The sequence below is a fragment of the Cyprinodon variegatus genome, unplaced genomic scaffold, assembly GCF_000732505.1.
Source record: "Cyprinodon variegatus isolate N-32 unplaced genomic scaffold, C_variegatus-1.0 Scaffold1391, whole genome shotgun sequence".
In the NCBI taxonomy this organism is placed as follows: Eukaryota; Metazoa; Chordata; class Actinopteri; order Cyprinodontiformes; family Cyprinodontidae; genus Cyprinodon; species Cyprinodon variegatus.
Window position 1 is genome coordinate 120008 of NW_015151844.1, and position 16487 is coordinate 136494.

At 36.4% G+C, this 16487-nt stretch overlaps 2 protein-coding genes across 2 annotated transcripts in view; both read left to right on the forward strand.

The window, feature by feature from the left end:
* The first annotated feature begins 311 nt into the window (after nucleotides 1-311).
* On the forward strand, nucleotides 312-9087 carry LOC107103191 (ubiquitin-conjugating enzyme E2 R1-like). Its single transcript, XM_015402755.1, has 5 exons — nucleotides 312-1089; nucleotides 2570-2656; nucleotides 2757-2854; nucleotides 4603-4737; nucleotides 7347-9087. The coding sequence occupies exons 1-5, from the start codon at nucleotides 904-906 to the stop codon at nucleotides 7555-7557; spliced, it is 717 nt and encodes a 238-aa protein (XP_015258241.1). The 5' UTR covers nucleotides 312-903; the 3' UTR covers nucleotides 7558-9087.
* A 1809-nt stretch (nucleotides 9088-10896) lies between these two features.
* sirt6 (sirtuin 6) overlaps nucleotides 10897-16487 on the forward strand; it is a 26859-nt gene continuing 21268 nt past the window's right edge. Inside the window, exons 1-2 of the mRNA XM_015402753.1 lie at nucleotides 10897-11072; nucleotides 13485-13612. Of these exons, the coding sequence (XP_015258239.1) occupies nucleotides 11007-11072; nucleotides 13485-13612 (194 nt within the window). The 5' untranslated portion in view covers nucleotides 10897-11006. The remainder of the gene's footprint in view (nucleotides 11073-13484; nucleotides 13613-16487) is intronic.

Sequence of the window (16487 nt, forward strand, 5' to 3'; positions counted from 1 at the left end):
ATATATATATATATATATATATATATATATATATATATATATATATATAGTCACCCTGTTTTTCCATAATAGAACGTTATGTGAATGTTTATAAATTATTTTCCAGAAAAAAAGGACCTGTTGGTGGAAGGCACAAAGTTTAATTAATTTGGAACCTCAACGTCACATTTTTAAAGGACGTTTATTCTTCCCAATTTTTCAAAGATGAAAGTAGGAAAACTGAAATCTGGTGTTTAAGGAGTTGGAGGGATAATCTCAACATAAGGAAACAGGAAAGAAATGGACTACAAATCCCAGGCATCAGGCGCCATTACCTGTTTTCAGATCGTAGGGGACTCCTTTCTGCAACATATTTCCCCGTCTAGTCCTCTCCGCTTGTGATTAGAGCTCGACAGCCAACAAAAATCAGCAGAGCGTTCGTTTAGTATATTTAGAGATGACCGTTTGTATTGCTGCTGCCTGAAACAGGCTTTGTTCGCAGTTATAAAGTGTTTCCGCCGCAGTTAGCTCAGCTCGCGAAGGGACAGCTTTAAGCTAACATTAGCCGTTAGCCTGTGGTAGATTTACGGGCTTATATCCGCTGCTGTCCTGCCAGGTAAATAAGCTAAAGCTGCTCAACCACTATGTTTTTCTCCTTTAAGTCCTTTCTCAGTATTGACATTGATAAATAATTCATCTATAGTGAGACGCTCTGCTCGGCTTTTGCGCAGGTTCGGCCTATTTTTTTTTATTTTCTTTCTCCTTTTTTGTTTTGTTTCTGAACGTCTACATAAAGGAAATAAAAAAGCAGAAGTAGCAGTTGGGGGGGCAGGCTGTTTGTCAGGCTAACCGTAGACTGTTTGGTGTGAACAAAGGCGCCAGCTGCTGACTCCGGATTATCGTGAAAAGATTCATAAAAGCAGAATGGCGCAACACGACCCCTCTCATGTAGCCAGCTCTCAGAAAGCTCTGATGTTGGAAATGAAGAGCCTTCAGGAGGAGCCTGTTGAGGGATTTAAGATAACTCTGGTGGACGAGGCTGATCTGTACAACTGGGAAGTGGCCATCTTCGGACCACCAAACACTCACTATGAGGGGGGATACTTCAAGGTAAGAAAGTTATTGAGTTAAAAACAAAGTTTAAGATTCACTCAAGCTGAATAGAAAACAGATTTATCAGCTTCTCGGTGGTTCCTTTGAGTCTGAAAACTGTCCATGCTTTCCAGGATAAAAATCTATATCTACACCAGATAAGTGTATATATAGATTTTTTGTTTGTTTAAAATTGTGTAATTTTAGATTTTATTTCATATTGTTTTTTTTCTGAATGTTCTGTTTCAATCTTTCCATCTGTTTGCCTCCTCCAATCTGACCTTGTGTATCTTATCAGTTTAGGCCCCATCCATCTCAACCTTGATATTCTTTCTTCCATTTATTAAAAATACATGGATTAAATATCATATTGTGACAGGGTTTTTTTCAGCTTTTTGCTATTTTTGGGTCTTACACAAAAACAACCATTGTTCTACAGGTTCTTTAATAGAATTCGCCTGTTATTACAGAAGAACAGGAAAAGAAACTTGAAGATCATTCACATTTTTGCATCCATGCTCTCTAAACTAGGGCTGCAGTTAATGGTTATTTTGCAAATCGATTAATCTGTAGATTATTTTTTTCAATTCATCAATTAATAATTGGATAGCAAACAGTTCCTTAAAGAAGACTTTTTAAGAAATTGAACCAGGTGAAACGAACACTTTTTGAACTTGAGGAGTTCTGGATAGAGCATATTGACAGATAATCTTTTATTATCTATTATTTTTACATTTTTTGTATAGTTACTGCTCAAGGTGGGTCGCTCTGTCTGCTAAAGGCATGTTTTAGAGTCTCTATACTACAGTTAACAATTAATCGATTACTAAATTAGTTGACGATTATTTCAAAAATAGATTAATCACGATTAATGCGATTCATTTTCAGCCCTACTCTAAACTTAAACAGACTTGTAGTAAGGTTTAAATAAAAAATATTGTTTTAACATGGTTCTCTGGGTTGATGCGTGCATCTGCAACAAATAGTGGGATTTCTTTTTCTGCTGCACTCAGTCTGTCAGGAAAAATAACAAACTTTATTTATTTATTTAATTTTATTTTTTATTTTATATTTTTAAATTTGCACTGATTGCTTGTACTGTGTTTTTTCTTTTTCGAGTAATTTCGTTGCACCCCTGTGGAGCAATGACAATAAAGAATTCTGATTCTGATTCTTATTTATATTTTTTCGTCATTCCCTGCAAATCTCTACTATTATTGTTTTTTTTTTTATTCCTCAGTGAATTACCCAGTTCGTCCATCCAAACATCTATTTACCATTTGTGTTGTTGTTCGTTTGTTTCTTTCAAACCATGTTTATTATTTATACCTAGCTCGTATTGTAGAAGAGTTCTGCCATAAACTCATACATTTTATATTAAAGGATTAAAAAAATTATGTGAAGAAGTTTTGAATATATATAGAAGTTTAGAATTGTGATATGAAAATGTTTTATGACCTTGTGCATGTAGAGTTATGTTTCTTGTGTTTTGTTTAAGGCTCGGATCAAGTTTCCTACCGACTACCCATACTCCCCACCAGCTTTCCGTTTCCTCACCAAAATGTGGCATCCTAACATTTATGAGGTCAGGTTTCAGAGGAAGACGCTCTTAGCTTTGTCTAAACATACATTTCAAAATCTATAGTCGGCTTATAGTAAAACAATTTTTTTTGTTGTTGTTTTAGAATGGCGACGTGTGCATTTCTATACTGCATCCTCCAGTGGACGACCCACAGAGCGGAGAACTTCCATCAGAGAGATGGAATCCTACACAGAATGTCCGGTCAGCAACTCCCATATTATTTTCTCTCCTCATGTATCTCTCCTTTTTGATAATTTATCCTTCCTGCTTTGTCCTCTCTCTGTTACTTCAATAATTTAACCAGCTCAGACTCTTATTGTGTGACACACATTAGCAGGCCTGTCTTATTCACCCCCCCATGACAACTTAACACTGGATCAACCCTCTAAAATATCTTTAAATGAGCTTGCAGTTGACACAGTGGTTACATGGTTAATTTTTATTGTGATAATAAGTCTTAGCATACATATTTTGATAACCAGGAAGGTGTAAAGAAAAAGAGTTTATGAATCGCTGCAAGACAATGCATAGTGAAACTCCTTGAAAACCAGATTATCAAGTCGGTAAATTTATTTTAAGGCAACCACAAAAACTCACGTTGGCTGTGAAGAAAATTTTGGTAATGATGGAATATAATGGATAAACCAAAGGCGAAAATAATTTTTTAATCATGTAAATAATCAAAAAATGTATCAATATTTGTGCCCCATGCCAGCAAGTTGACTTTACTGTATGAATCGCATCTAAATACAATAAAATACATTACAATTTATTAGGGCCGCAACTAAGGATTACTGGCAAATCGATTAATCTGTTTTTTTTACAGATTTAAATCAGGTGAAACTAAAGTGTTTCTGCTTGAGGAGTTCTGGATAGAGCATATTGACAGACAAGATGTTTTTATCCTGATACCCAAAATATTTAAGATAGAACTGCTCTAAGTGGGTTGTTTCTCTGTCAGCTAAAGACATGTTTTAGAGTCTCTATTCTCCAGTTAACAGTTAATCAATGACTAAATTATTTGATGATGAAAGGAGTGAAAGGAAGACAATATGTAATCTTCCCCTTCTCACTAAGTCTGTTTATTGAAAAGGTAAGATCACATTTATCTGCACTTGTTAAAGTTAATTACTATCGGAGTTAATTCATTCAAACATTTCTTATTTTTTTTAGCTTTTTGCAGTGGTGCTAAAAGGAATTGTTTTATTCTTCGATGTTTTAATCTGTCATTTATTGCATATCCCTAACCTACCTCAGTAGCCCTCTCTCCATTAGTCATTCTTGTTACTGTGACTTGAATGGTTATCTTAGAGTTGGAAGTAAGAAAAAAAAAACTAAGTATGTTAAAGTTTTAGTCAGTGATATTTTTATTTCTGTCGGTACCATTTGTCTGTTCGGGTTGTAGGATAAGCCTACCTTCCCTATCTGTGTTAACAAGGGTACAGTGAATTAATTGGAAGACAGATCCTGTAAAACAGATGAAAAACTAAAGCAGGAAGCAGAAAATGCTCATCTTGTTTCAGATTAAAGGGTTTAGCTTATAGGCAGGCAATGAATCCAAATCAAGCACAAAACCAACACAACAACTGACCACAAACCACAGCTTCCTGCTTCCGACTGTGGCCCTGACAACACTGCTCAATAGGGCACTGAAATGTGAAGCTTCATCTGGCAGAACAACGCAGTACTTGCGTCAATACATTTGCTAACTTGTCCCTAATATCTTGGAAGTGATATATGTTAATATATGTGGAAGTTGTTTAAGTTGTATATATTCACTGTAAAAGAACCAAAAGATGTCAGATTTTTGGTTTCTTAGAGAACTGTACTGAAATACTTTGGTTTGGAATCATAGATAAGGATTCAAAGTATTTGAGTTTTATTCCATTCTACACTAAAACAGTTTATTATCAGACTAACTTGTCCCCTTTTTCCTTGTTTTCTTTTAGAACCATTTTACTGAGTGTAATCTCTCTGCTGAATGAGCCCAACACCTTTTCTCCTGCCAACGTGGATGCCTCTGTCATGTATCGCAAATGGAGGGACAGCAAAGGCAAGGATCGGGAGTATGTAGAGATCATAAGGTAAGGTTGGATATGTAGTGGGATAGAGGGAGATGGCTTTAGTCCTTTAGCAGTTTCCATGTGGTTATGCTTAGTTTCACTCATACTGTTCATACACCTTGTTCCCTTATTGTTCCACATGTTAAAAATCACAAACCCGAATGTTTATTTATTTTTTATTCTCTGGATATAAACCTACATAAATCAGTGCATCATTACGAATTGAAGGATATGTTGCTCCAATAATAATAAAAATATGAATTTGTATTTTGGTTTCATCAACATAGAGTACAATCTGTTACATTCTTGCTGTGATGTCCACAGGACACTCATAAAAAGCCAGCGTTGTGTCCTTAGCAACACCAAACATGATTTTGCATCTGATCCTGCAAAAAATCTTGTCGTAAGAGGTTGTGTCGTTTAGCGCTCATTCAAAGTAAATGGGGATGAACACACCCGACTCGATTTTCTCCTTTTGCTTCGCTCTGACTGAGATAGACTCCAGGTCTATTTTATTCGGAATACGGAGTAATTCAGCTGCATTTTTTAAGGGTCTGGCAGGAAGAGAAACACATTTGGGAAGTAAAATACATCTTCTTTGACTTAAAATACAAAATAAAACCTGTCAAAAGCATGGAAAAATAGTCTGAAATAACACAGCGGGTTTATAGCAGGCAGGGCAGACTCCTGCATAAACGATCAAAAAGAAAATTGAATAAACGGAATACTTTAGCCATGATAGGACAGAAAACGGATAAAGTAAAATAGTGATCCTCTTCAACCCTCAAAACAATGAGAGATGGTTATAAAAAATATATATATATAATAATTCACAGATCACTCTCTGAGAATCTCCTCTCACTTCCTCATCAAGTACCTTTATAAACCATCCCACAGTGTTTATTGCTCTGTTTTCCTTTTCTCTTAACCTAGTTCCCTGTTCTAGTTCCAGAGCATGCTGTTCACTCGGCCTCTGCTTTGTTGTCAATCTGTCCCGACAAATGTTGGTCATTGTTTCAATTTGTGGGTCACAGAAACAGGTGTGAGAAAACTCGACATAGATCGGTATCTGCTCCCCTTGCGTAGTCGGAGCCTCTCTACACGCAGATAGACAAATGCTGAGTTTGAATTCAGGGGCTGCATCTTCCGAAGGACAGATTCGTCCACCGATTACATCATAGCACGGCGCTGAGGCTTGTTCAGATGGGAAGTTTTGAAGGACAGGTCCGGTGCATCCTAGGTAGCCTTTGGTATCCCATGATTCACTTGCAAGTCAAGCAAGCCGGCTGCTCCGTACTCAAAGGAAAAGGGGAAATGCCGCAGAACAGTGGTGAATATTCTAAGTGCATCTTAATATAATACAAGTATGTAAATCAGGCATCCCCAAAGTCGGTCCTCGAGGGCCGCTGTCCTGCAGGTTTTAGAGGTTTCCCTGCTCCAGCAAAGATGATTTTAATTGAAAGCTGATTAACAGGCTTTTGCTGAACTGCAATCATCATAATCAGCTGTGCTAAAGTAGGGAAACCTCTAAAACCTGCAGGACAGCGGCCCTCGAGGACCGACTTTGGGGATGCCTGATGTAAATAGTTCCATCTGAAATTAATTAAAATAGTTGTTTTAAATGGTTATTGGGTCAGATATGTGGCAGGCAATGTTTTGTTTATTGAAATGTTTTGTCTGTCTGTCTCCAAATGGGTTTGGCTGAAATTTAAGCTCAGATTCTAATATCTCTGTAGTGTGGGGACTATAAAGCTGATATTCATGCCTGCCGCTGAAGCTCCTCGAAAATGTTATTAGCACCCACAACAGTAGTGAGAAGTTTGGTATCTATTATTTGCCTGCCTTGTGTGTCAACTGTCATGGTTGCTTGGCGACAGAGCATATTTGCGGTGAAAGCCAGAGAAGGCTGGAGCTATTTTTAATCCATAGCCTCCTTATTGTTATGGACCACATAAGACCCGGTCTAGGTAGACTGGGTCCTTGGAGGATATTCCTATGAAATGGAACAAACCCAGTGTGACATTGGATGCAACTGATGTGAGCCAAGTGTAAGATGTTGCTTTCTGCAGCTCCTCCTGGTTTAACGAAGGGCTCTTAACTACTCTTCAAACCAATGCTCTCCTCTGTTAGGGTGTTTGGCCATATCTTGGTAGATTTACAGTTGAACTGTGCTCTTTCCATTTTCAGATGATGGATTAAACAATCATGAGTGATATGACTGGAACTCTGCATATTGTTTAAAAAACTAACCCTTCTTCAAACCTTTCTGCAATATTCTTCCTCTGTCTTTTGTGTTTTTGTTTTCTCATGATGCTTTTTGTGGACTCAGATTATTAATCAAACATTACAGGTCTTTACAGAATAGCATCTCTCTTTTATATATCCATTTGAGAAAAAAAAAAAACTTTGAGAACAGATGTTTTTCCTTTCCTCGTAGAAAAAAGCAACTGCTTGATTTTTGTGAATCACATAAAATCCCAAATAAATACATGAATGTTTTTGATTATAATTTAAGAAGAAAATTAGGTATACACGTATTTATGCTTTTTCAAAGTTCTGTTTTTTTTACAAGTGCTAAAAGCTTTGAATTTCTGCAAGCCATAAAGCTGTTTGGCTGACTTCTCCCTCAGGAAGCAAGTGATGGCCACCAAAGCAGAAGCTGAGCGCGACGGAGTCAAGGTGCCCACCACTCTGGCTGAGTACTGCGTCCGCACGCGCGCCCCAGCCCCGGACGAGGGCTCTGACCTCTTCTACGACTACTACTACGATGACGACGACGTGGAGGGAGAGGACGGCGACTGCTGCTACGACGAGGACGACTCTGGCAACGAGGAGTCATGATGTGCTTTGTGGCAAAAGCGCCTAATCTCTCCGTCAGATGCTCCTCCTTTCTCTCTGCCCGGGTTGCCCGTTACTCCAGGTTTACAACCAAGATTGGAAGCTTCCTTCTTCTAAATCAATAAGAGCTTTTTTTCCTCGAGCCTTAGAGGTTTAAAGTTGATGCCTCGCCCTGAGGGGGTCAGACTTGGTTCAAATTTGCACCAGCAACAAATGTCACCAGTTCCTCTCTGTTTTTCAGTCATCACCTCAACCTTACTTTGAGAGAGCGTTACCTAAATGCACACATATTCCAGTGTCATTAGACCATGCGTTTAGAATAAAGTGTTGATTATTGGGTAAGTACCACTGCTAACGAGGACATTTTCTCTGGTGTAAACTTTTCGAAACATGACTCAGCCTCTTTCTCCCCTTCTCATATTTGTACTTCGCTAATTGTAAGTGGCTGCTGCTCTCTGATGGAAAATGGTGACTTAATGCAGCCTGTTTGTGTTGGATAAAGCCCTGCATTTTTGTTTTTTTTTTGTTTTTTAGTTTTGCAGCGTCTCTTCTGGATAGGACAAGGCACGAATGAATTGTTACGTGACAGTGTTTTCAAAGTTCTTGTGCATGCCAGAGCATATTTGAAAGCGTTTCATCTCTCTCTTCCTTACCGGTGGACTGTTTCCCCTCCTTCCACGACAACACAAAGACTTTGACGTGACGATGGAGGAGCGAGGAGCCGGCAAAGTCAGAGGGCTCAGTTCCTCACATGAACATTTTTACTAACATGAAAACTGATGTTTGCTGGCTTTTTTTTTTCTGGTTACTGTCAGAGGTGATTCTTCTGGGTTGTTTAGAGTAGATGGATTTTTCAAAGTCTTTGAGGGGAATTGGGGACAGAAGTAACTGTTGATCAGAATTGTATTTCCCTTTAGGCTCGATCTCTGCAATGCCTGATGGACCCAAAGACCCAAAGCATTGTTTAGAAGTTTTGACTAGTGTTTGGCGTGCTCTTTGTCTTTGTTTGCCTGTTTGCTCTCTTGCAAGCTTCATCATTATTTGGCTTTCATTTTGTTAGACATTTTGCCTGAACTGTTTACTAAAATGGCCAAGAAATCTGTAGATAGTGTTTGCTAGAGGTTGGGCTACTAGGATTACTTAAGTTTTTACCCTTTCAAGTGAAAGTAGAAAAATCGCCCCGTTTTATTTCTCATGATCTTTGTTAGTTCAAAGTGAACAGATTTGATAATATTTTTTAGAGTGTATGGGTGTCCTGTGTGTATTTTATTTTCCTGCCAGCAATATTGATTTTTATCTCTTTAAATTGGGACATCATGATGAATTTCTCAGGAGAAAATGACATGCGATAAAACAATTAAGACTAGCAACTAATTTCCTCTTGTGGTGGTCTTCAGTGTCAGTTTACAGCTTCTACAGGAACCGTAAATCAATATGCACACGTAGCTGTATAAATGATCACTATTTTGTTTCATTTCTGTCTTTTTTTTATTATTTCAGCTATTTAAAACCGAAATAAAGATTTATTTGAAAGAACAGCATATAGTCTTTTCTGAATACACGTTTCAGTTTGTTCTTTCTTGGTTTAAATACCTTTACGTTTGCAGAGGGTTCCTATAAAAATTAGGATTTTTTTTAAGCCTGGATAAGTTTGGAACCTTTCAAGCTAAAAATGGGGAAAAGCTTCAGTTTATCACGTCTTTTCCATAACCTTAAACATAAATTAGTATTTATATACTTCTTTATACATTCATATAATTGTGATGCCATTTCTCTTTAGTTTCCAACATCAAAACTAGAGATAAAGGTTTTTGATAAATGCCTACATCTTCAAAAATATAGGCCTTATCACTGCTTTTTTTTGACCTCGGATGTTTTCACATCTGGGTTTTGAACTGGGCCTTAGATCTGGGCTCAGCTTCGACTCCAATCAAACCATTAAAACTCTTTTTTTATTTTTGGAATTCTAAAAGATTATGGAATGACTAATTAGTAATTTGAAGGATTACTCCGGATTACTCACTCCAGATTATCTGTTCTCATTTGAACAAGTCTTATTTTCTTCAGATAATCCCAGATAAAAAGTGAAAAATCTTTAAAATAAAACTTTAAGGCTGTAGGACCATCCTAGTTCACATTTTTCAGTCAAAACCTTTTATCACAATCTTCAGTAGACTGATTATCATTTTCATCCTAAAGTTTTATGCTTAAGGATACTTTTTGTGTTTACTCCACGTTGTCCATACATTAGCTATCCAAAATATCTTACAAAATAATTAAAATGGTGAATAATTGACTTGTACTAGACTAATAGAAAACCCAGACATAAGACATGCATAATTGATTATTCTGTGTACTAGAGAGCCTCAATGTAATAGTGCGCTGTTCCCAAAGTGCAATGATTTCCTTGGTATTTACGCCCTCTTGTGGTTTAGGTTGAGCACTTCACTTTCTCGCTACATACCTGGCAGTACGCTTTTTTAAAACCCTAAACTAATGTATCTCTGCTCTGAACAGGTATGCTGCTGCTTTTTGCTCGGGGGGGCTTATACCATCTCTTGCACATACCCCACCTATAACCCCCAATTTTATGCTTCCTACATATTTCAATTTTTTGTATTAAGATTATTATGAATTTAATTTGTTTCTAAATTCTTGCAAATGATATGTCTCACTTTTTTAGGGCATTTGAGCGAGGTTATAACATGGGATATTTTTATGTATTGTACAACAATTCACAACAAATTCTTTTTGAGGCAGTTTGTAAGTCAATTTAATCAATTCAAATAGCAAAAGTCATAGCCAACTACATACACCTTCAAATTTGATGCAATTTGTAACAAATTGCAATGCAAATAGGTTCGTTAAAAGTTTTATATCTAATAAAATTGATTGCTTCAAGTCACTGGGTTGCATTCACTTCTTGAGCACATCAAAATAAATCATTTCTTGCATTGTGCTGTTTCCATGTGTTTTTTTTTTACTGAGCATACTACACTGGAGAGGATACGGACGGCATAAAAGCACATATGCTGTTTTTGTAGAAATTCTACTTGAAAGGTATAACCGAGAAATAAGGAAGAAATTAAGTAGGATGTTGAAAGAAAACGGAAAAATTATTGACCGTGAATGCGGCATTTAATCGTGAGAGAAGAGAGCTGCGTTTTTTTTAGCTTCTTTTTTCGTTTTTTTCCCCTCTTTTTAAACAACCTTTTCACGTTTCTGTTGCAGAGCGTGTAAAGGACTTATACCCTAAACTTTATTTGTACATTTAGCCCAATCGTTAACTTAATTTATCTAAAATTCCCGAAAAACATTAAACGCAGCACACTTCGTCGCTCAGTGATGACGTCTTCCAAACAAAGCAGTTCACTCAGGTATCCCCGGATTGGGAGAAGTTGTTCAAGATATATTAACAATTTTAAACCCAAATAAAGATAAGAGTTTTAGTCATGTCTGTGAATTATGCTGCTGGCCTTTCTCCGTACGCAGACAAAGGTGTCTGCGGACTGCCTGAGGTAAAACAGTTTTTTGTGCTACGTTTAGCGAGATGTTGAATAGCTAGTTAGCACCTTAGCCGATGTCGGTTTCATTGATAAGAAACATGTAAAAGAAAGGTGTTGCTATCTTTCTATATCGAAGTATCTGTTTCTGCACCTATTTATGTCATATGTGTCTATGTGCAAGATTTTTACATTTAACACCTTTTATAAATTAAGCTCATAGGATTAAGATGTTCTATAGATAATTATCCCAAAGAAAGACAGTTTTATTTGGATAACAAGTCAGATTTTATGTCAGTCATTGATGTGTTAAACAAATAATTAATACTCACCAAATTTCAATAAAAAAGCCACATCACCATTAAAGGTTCTGTAGGTATCAGGCACAGTGGTGGAAGCTGATGCTGTGGGCTTGCAGCCGTAGCATCATGTAGTTCCTGGACTTTCGAATAAACTCTATGGGCCCTGGAGTTGACAAGTAACTACTCCGTATAAGAGAAATTAAACTAGATGGCATTTGCCTAAATATGATGGTTAGATAAATAAATAAAAATCATTTTCATACAAGTGAAAGCAGCAAATAAGAATCGGACTGGGTTAATTTATAAAAGATTTACCAAGCTACTTCAATACACACACAAAATAAAGTGGTAAAACTTTTCACCAAGTGTTAATCGGTTATTTTCTTCATGTTAAAGATGAGATTTCTTGCTGTTCACACGTGTTAGGATAATTTTCATTGACGATACTGAGTGGGTGTCCTGATTACTTCCAGAACTGATGTTTTCCTCAGTAGTTAATCTTATTAAAACAGTTCCTCTGTATGGATATACAGTTATAATCTTCATTTTGTACGTGGCAAAGATTTGGAAATTGAATGAGAGCGGTGTCCTTCAGCTAAGAACAAAGTGTATTATTTTGTTAAGGCTGGAGCCATGGATGTCTACTCATCTGCTAATGTGTATGATGTAAAATAGGATGATGTGGCAGACTGGAGATGTATAAAATAACGTTTTAACTTTTAATCGGGGCCATTTCTGAGAGGCAAGCCCAGAGGTGAGCAGCTGCCTTCTGTAAACTCCAAGCGACTTCTCTGATCTGAGTAAGATTACAATTTAAATATAAATCTGTTGTCGTGTCTCCTGGTTATTTAATACATATAAGTTTTGAAGTATTATTTAAAGAGTTTGTCCTGAGTGATCTCTTTTCAGGAAAAAGAACTGGAGAGAGAAAGCTTCAAGGTGTAGACCTTCTGCCTATCTTTAACACACGTTATAAATAACAATCCTAGAACTATTTATGTTTTTAGGTTTGCAAACATGTAGCATTTGTTGTTCTGATGAGATTAAATCTTTATCAAAACAGTGATAATGTTAAAATACATTATTAGCCCATCCATACTACCCAGTAAAAGACCTCCTGAAGACAAAAACACAAGAAAAAGGAACATTGTTGGTTTGTTAGCCGGATCAATTGAAAACTTATGAACAGATTATATGGACATTTTTACAAGAGGCGCGCCTCCTGCCAAGGAACAATTCATTTAAAGTTGGTAATTATCCAAATAATATGTGGGTTTTAGCTGTAGGTTTACAATTTGGTGCAAAATGTGCTGCTTTGCAGATGTCTGCACTCTCTGAGTGCTTTTCTAGTAGTTTATGTGTTTGTGATGGGTTTCATTTGTTTCATTTGGTGTCAAACTCTATATCAATTCCCATAAAAATGTTCCATACTCAGTATCATAAGGGGTAAAAAAATGCCAAATCATTAAAGCCTAAAATTAACATGAAAAACTCTCCTTTTTCAGTCTCAACATGGAATGTGCTTTCTGGACAGAATATGACATTGTATTAGTTAAATAAGTGTAAAAATAAATGTAAAATACATAATGCAAAATATAACACACTTTGTAGCAACTAGTATAGCGCAGACCTCCGCCAAGCAGCAAATTTCGCCTCATATTTTAACCAACACCCAAAGCTCAAACTTGCACGTCTGGATCATGACTTTTGGATTCCAATGATGACAATAGTCACTATTGCCACCCTCTGGCATTAGACGTGCAAGTTTTAGTTATAACTGCTTGTTTCCTCCTTAAATCCCTATCTCACAATGTTAAAGAATCCTTAAAAAAAATCCTGTATCCAGATTATGATCTTGGATCATTCCTTATATTTTTTGTAATGTTTATTGGCCTTAGAGACACCTCTGATAAAGATATAATTAACATCCCTTGTCATACTTGACATACTTTTCAAGTTATCCTATACACAGACAGACAGACTCTCCTAAAAACAGAGGTAATAAATATTGTATGAAATATCCTCTCCAAACAGCAATGTTTCCATTTTAGATTTGAGGCAAACATACTCTGAGGGCTGTTGTTTATTTTAACCATTTGTTCTTCTGTTTTTGGTCTTTTTGCAGAGTTTTGACACTCCTGAAGAGCTAAAGGTGAAAGTGGAGAACCTTGCTCAGCTGATCAAAGAATCTCAGTATATGGTTGTCCACACAGGAGCTGGAATTAGCACTTCAGTAGGCATCCCTGACTTCAGGTGAGAAAAAAAAAAAATCATTGTAATCATGTCCTTAGTCATGGTCCATCATAAATCATTGTATTATTTGGGTCGGCTAGCTGTGTACCTCCTTCTAAAATAGCAAGTATATAACCCATGGCTGAAATATAGATGGTGGTGCATTAAACCAGAGTGTCTGAGTCATTTGATTTTTATTTATATTTATTTATTTATTTGAATAGGGACAATGCACATTAATGAACATCAGTATAAAAACAAATGTAAATATGCCAGATTATAGCTACAAAGCTAGTTTTCATCTGTAGACCCTAGGCAGGCAAATACATAAGAAAGAACATAACATACAATACAAGCATCACAAGGAAATGTTAAGAGTTTAGTGGTTACATGACTGGTTTGTTTTCATCTGTAGTTTGAGTTGAGCTCTAAAGCTGATCAGTGTAGGGCTCTCCCGTATGTGCAGAGGAAGACTGTTCCAGATGTTAGTGGCTCTCACAGAGAGAGTGTTCTGACCAAAAGTTGTTCTTCTGTGAGGGACCTCACAGTCTCCTCTGGAGGAGGCCCTGGTTCTCAGGCCACTTGAAGTCTTGGGTTTGAACAGAGTAAACACAGGAGGTGGGGCTAGTCCATGCAGCGCTTTATAAATGAAGCATACATACTTAAAATTTATAAAATTTTCAAAATTTAAAAGATTGCACTTGTTTAAAATATTACATACATGGAAAGAATTAGGTTTTTGGTCAAACACTTTTAGAGATTTTTTGTACAGTGATTCAATTATTTTAAATTGGTAACTGTGGTGAGAGACCAACTTGTGATGCAGTATTCAATGTGAGATAAAATTATTGAGTGGAGAACAATTCTAGCAGCACCAAGTGTTAAAAATGATGAAATCCGCAGTTTTCTACTTGTAAAGATCTGCATCTTCATTTAGCATAGAAACACCTTGTCAAGTGGGTTTTGTCTACCAGCTCTATAAAAGTAGCTTGCTCTGTTTGAATGGGAATCTTTCTCCTTTTGATTAAAGAAATCTATCCCATTCTATATGTATTCATTATATAACAGCAGAAATCTGCATGCGGTGCAACAAGTTACTTTAGGTCATTTCAGAAGCCGTTGTTATGTAATAGACTGGCCATTTAATTATTATTTTTTTTTTATATAATTATGAAAGGCAAATTGCACCAGATCGTGTTTATATGAAATATTTAAGAACTGTGATGCATGTTTGGAGTTTAAGTGTCAAATATCTGGAATTAGTAGAAATGTATAATATCTACAAATTACATTTGTGTGCAATATGTTGGTGTCAGAATGGGACTAATTTATAATATTTGCAGAAATATCTCTATTCAGAAGGAAATCAGAGTGATTGAGATGAAATGATCAGCTCTCATCACATCGACAGGGATGCTATTTTTATTACAGCAACTGTTTTTAGGCTGTTTGCATCGATGGAGGTGCTTCTAGAATAAAAAAAAAAAACAGTTCAATTGGAATCCAATGTATGAAATTTGAAAAAATCACACTTAATAACTGCTATCTTAGAAAGTTTTAGTGTTAATGTCATTTTAATGTTTCTATTAAAAATGTTGTTGCTAGATTGGCATTCTGGCTTTTTGAAATACAGAAGAGGAAGAGTTTATGTCCTGTGGATGAGGAATAACTACAAATTCAAGGACTTGATACAACCAGCAGGGGATCTTTAGACAGAACCGCCTGCATATCAATTACTGTACTGCATATTAATGGCCTGCCCCTCGGGAGTGAAGAAGACTTGAGAGCACATAAAAATAAAACACAAAAACATATTTTAATCCAGTTAGTTTGACTTTTTAACTACAATAAAACTGGAAGCTGAGGCCAAGAATGCATCATATTAATAGAAGTGATCAGTCTGAGAGAAATCCTCCTGATTATAGAGCTATCAGAACTCAGCGGCCCCAAATGTACAGAAATACCTAAATGTGTTTTCTACTTAATTTAAACTTTGTAGCATTTCTGTTTCAGTCTCATAGAGACTGTTTGCTTTACATCAGGGGTAACCAATTAAAAATCAGTGGGGTCCGAATAAAGAAAATAAACAACCAGTAAAGTTCCAGGGAAACCTTTTTAATTATAATCTGTTATTTTAAACAGAATTTAACACTGAAATAAAATGAGATGTTTTTGCATCCATGTTATACTTTGACTTTGAATAAAATAGAAAATGTTTTCATTTTAAATTAAATTGTTTTTCAAGTAGAGAACAACAATCATTTAGTTTGGTACATAGACAATTTCCTGATTCACATATTTTATAAAACACCTGAGCTGACCATGGTTTGTTTTTTCTTTCTTTTTATGGCTTGTTGAGAGCAGTGGGCTTTAGGCTGACTTACAAGGCTTTAAACCTGGGCTAGATTGGCGATAAAGCCATTCTCAAGCACATATCAAGGTGCTCATTTTGAGCCTGGGTCCATATTTATTTTTGATTATGGTCATGGTGGAGAATCCTGTTTGACAGCAGCAGGTTGAGCCAAACATACTCAAAATGTGCTAATCCATGACCTCTGTTCTGCATTATAAATCTTCTATTTCACAGAAACATTACAGCCTTGTTTTTAGATTTAGGATTTTTTTTTTTTTTTTAACCTGCCGGTTTTTCAATTAATCCCCCATGGGTGCAGCTTGAGTGTAACATTTCCCCTTCTCATTTATACTGTTACAGCAAACAAGAAGAACAATATATGTGTGTGTATGTGTATTTATTAGGGGTGGAACGGTTCACAAAATCCACGGTTCGGTTCGGTTCACGGTTTCCAGGTCACGGTTTTTGGTTTGGTTCGGTATATGTTGATTGTTAGACTGACATGTTGGTCGTGTTGCTGTTAGCATAAACAAAACGTGTTGC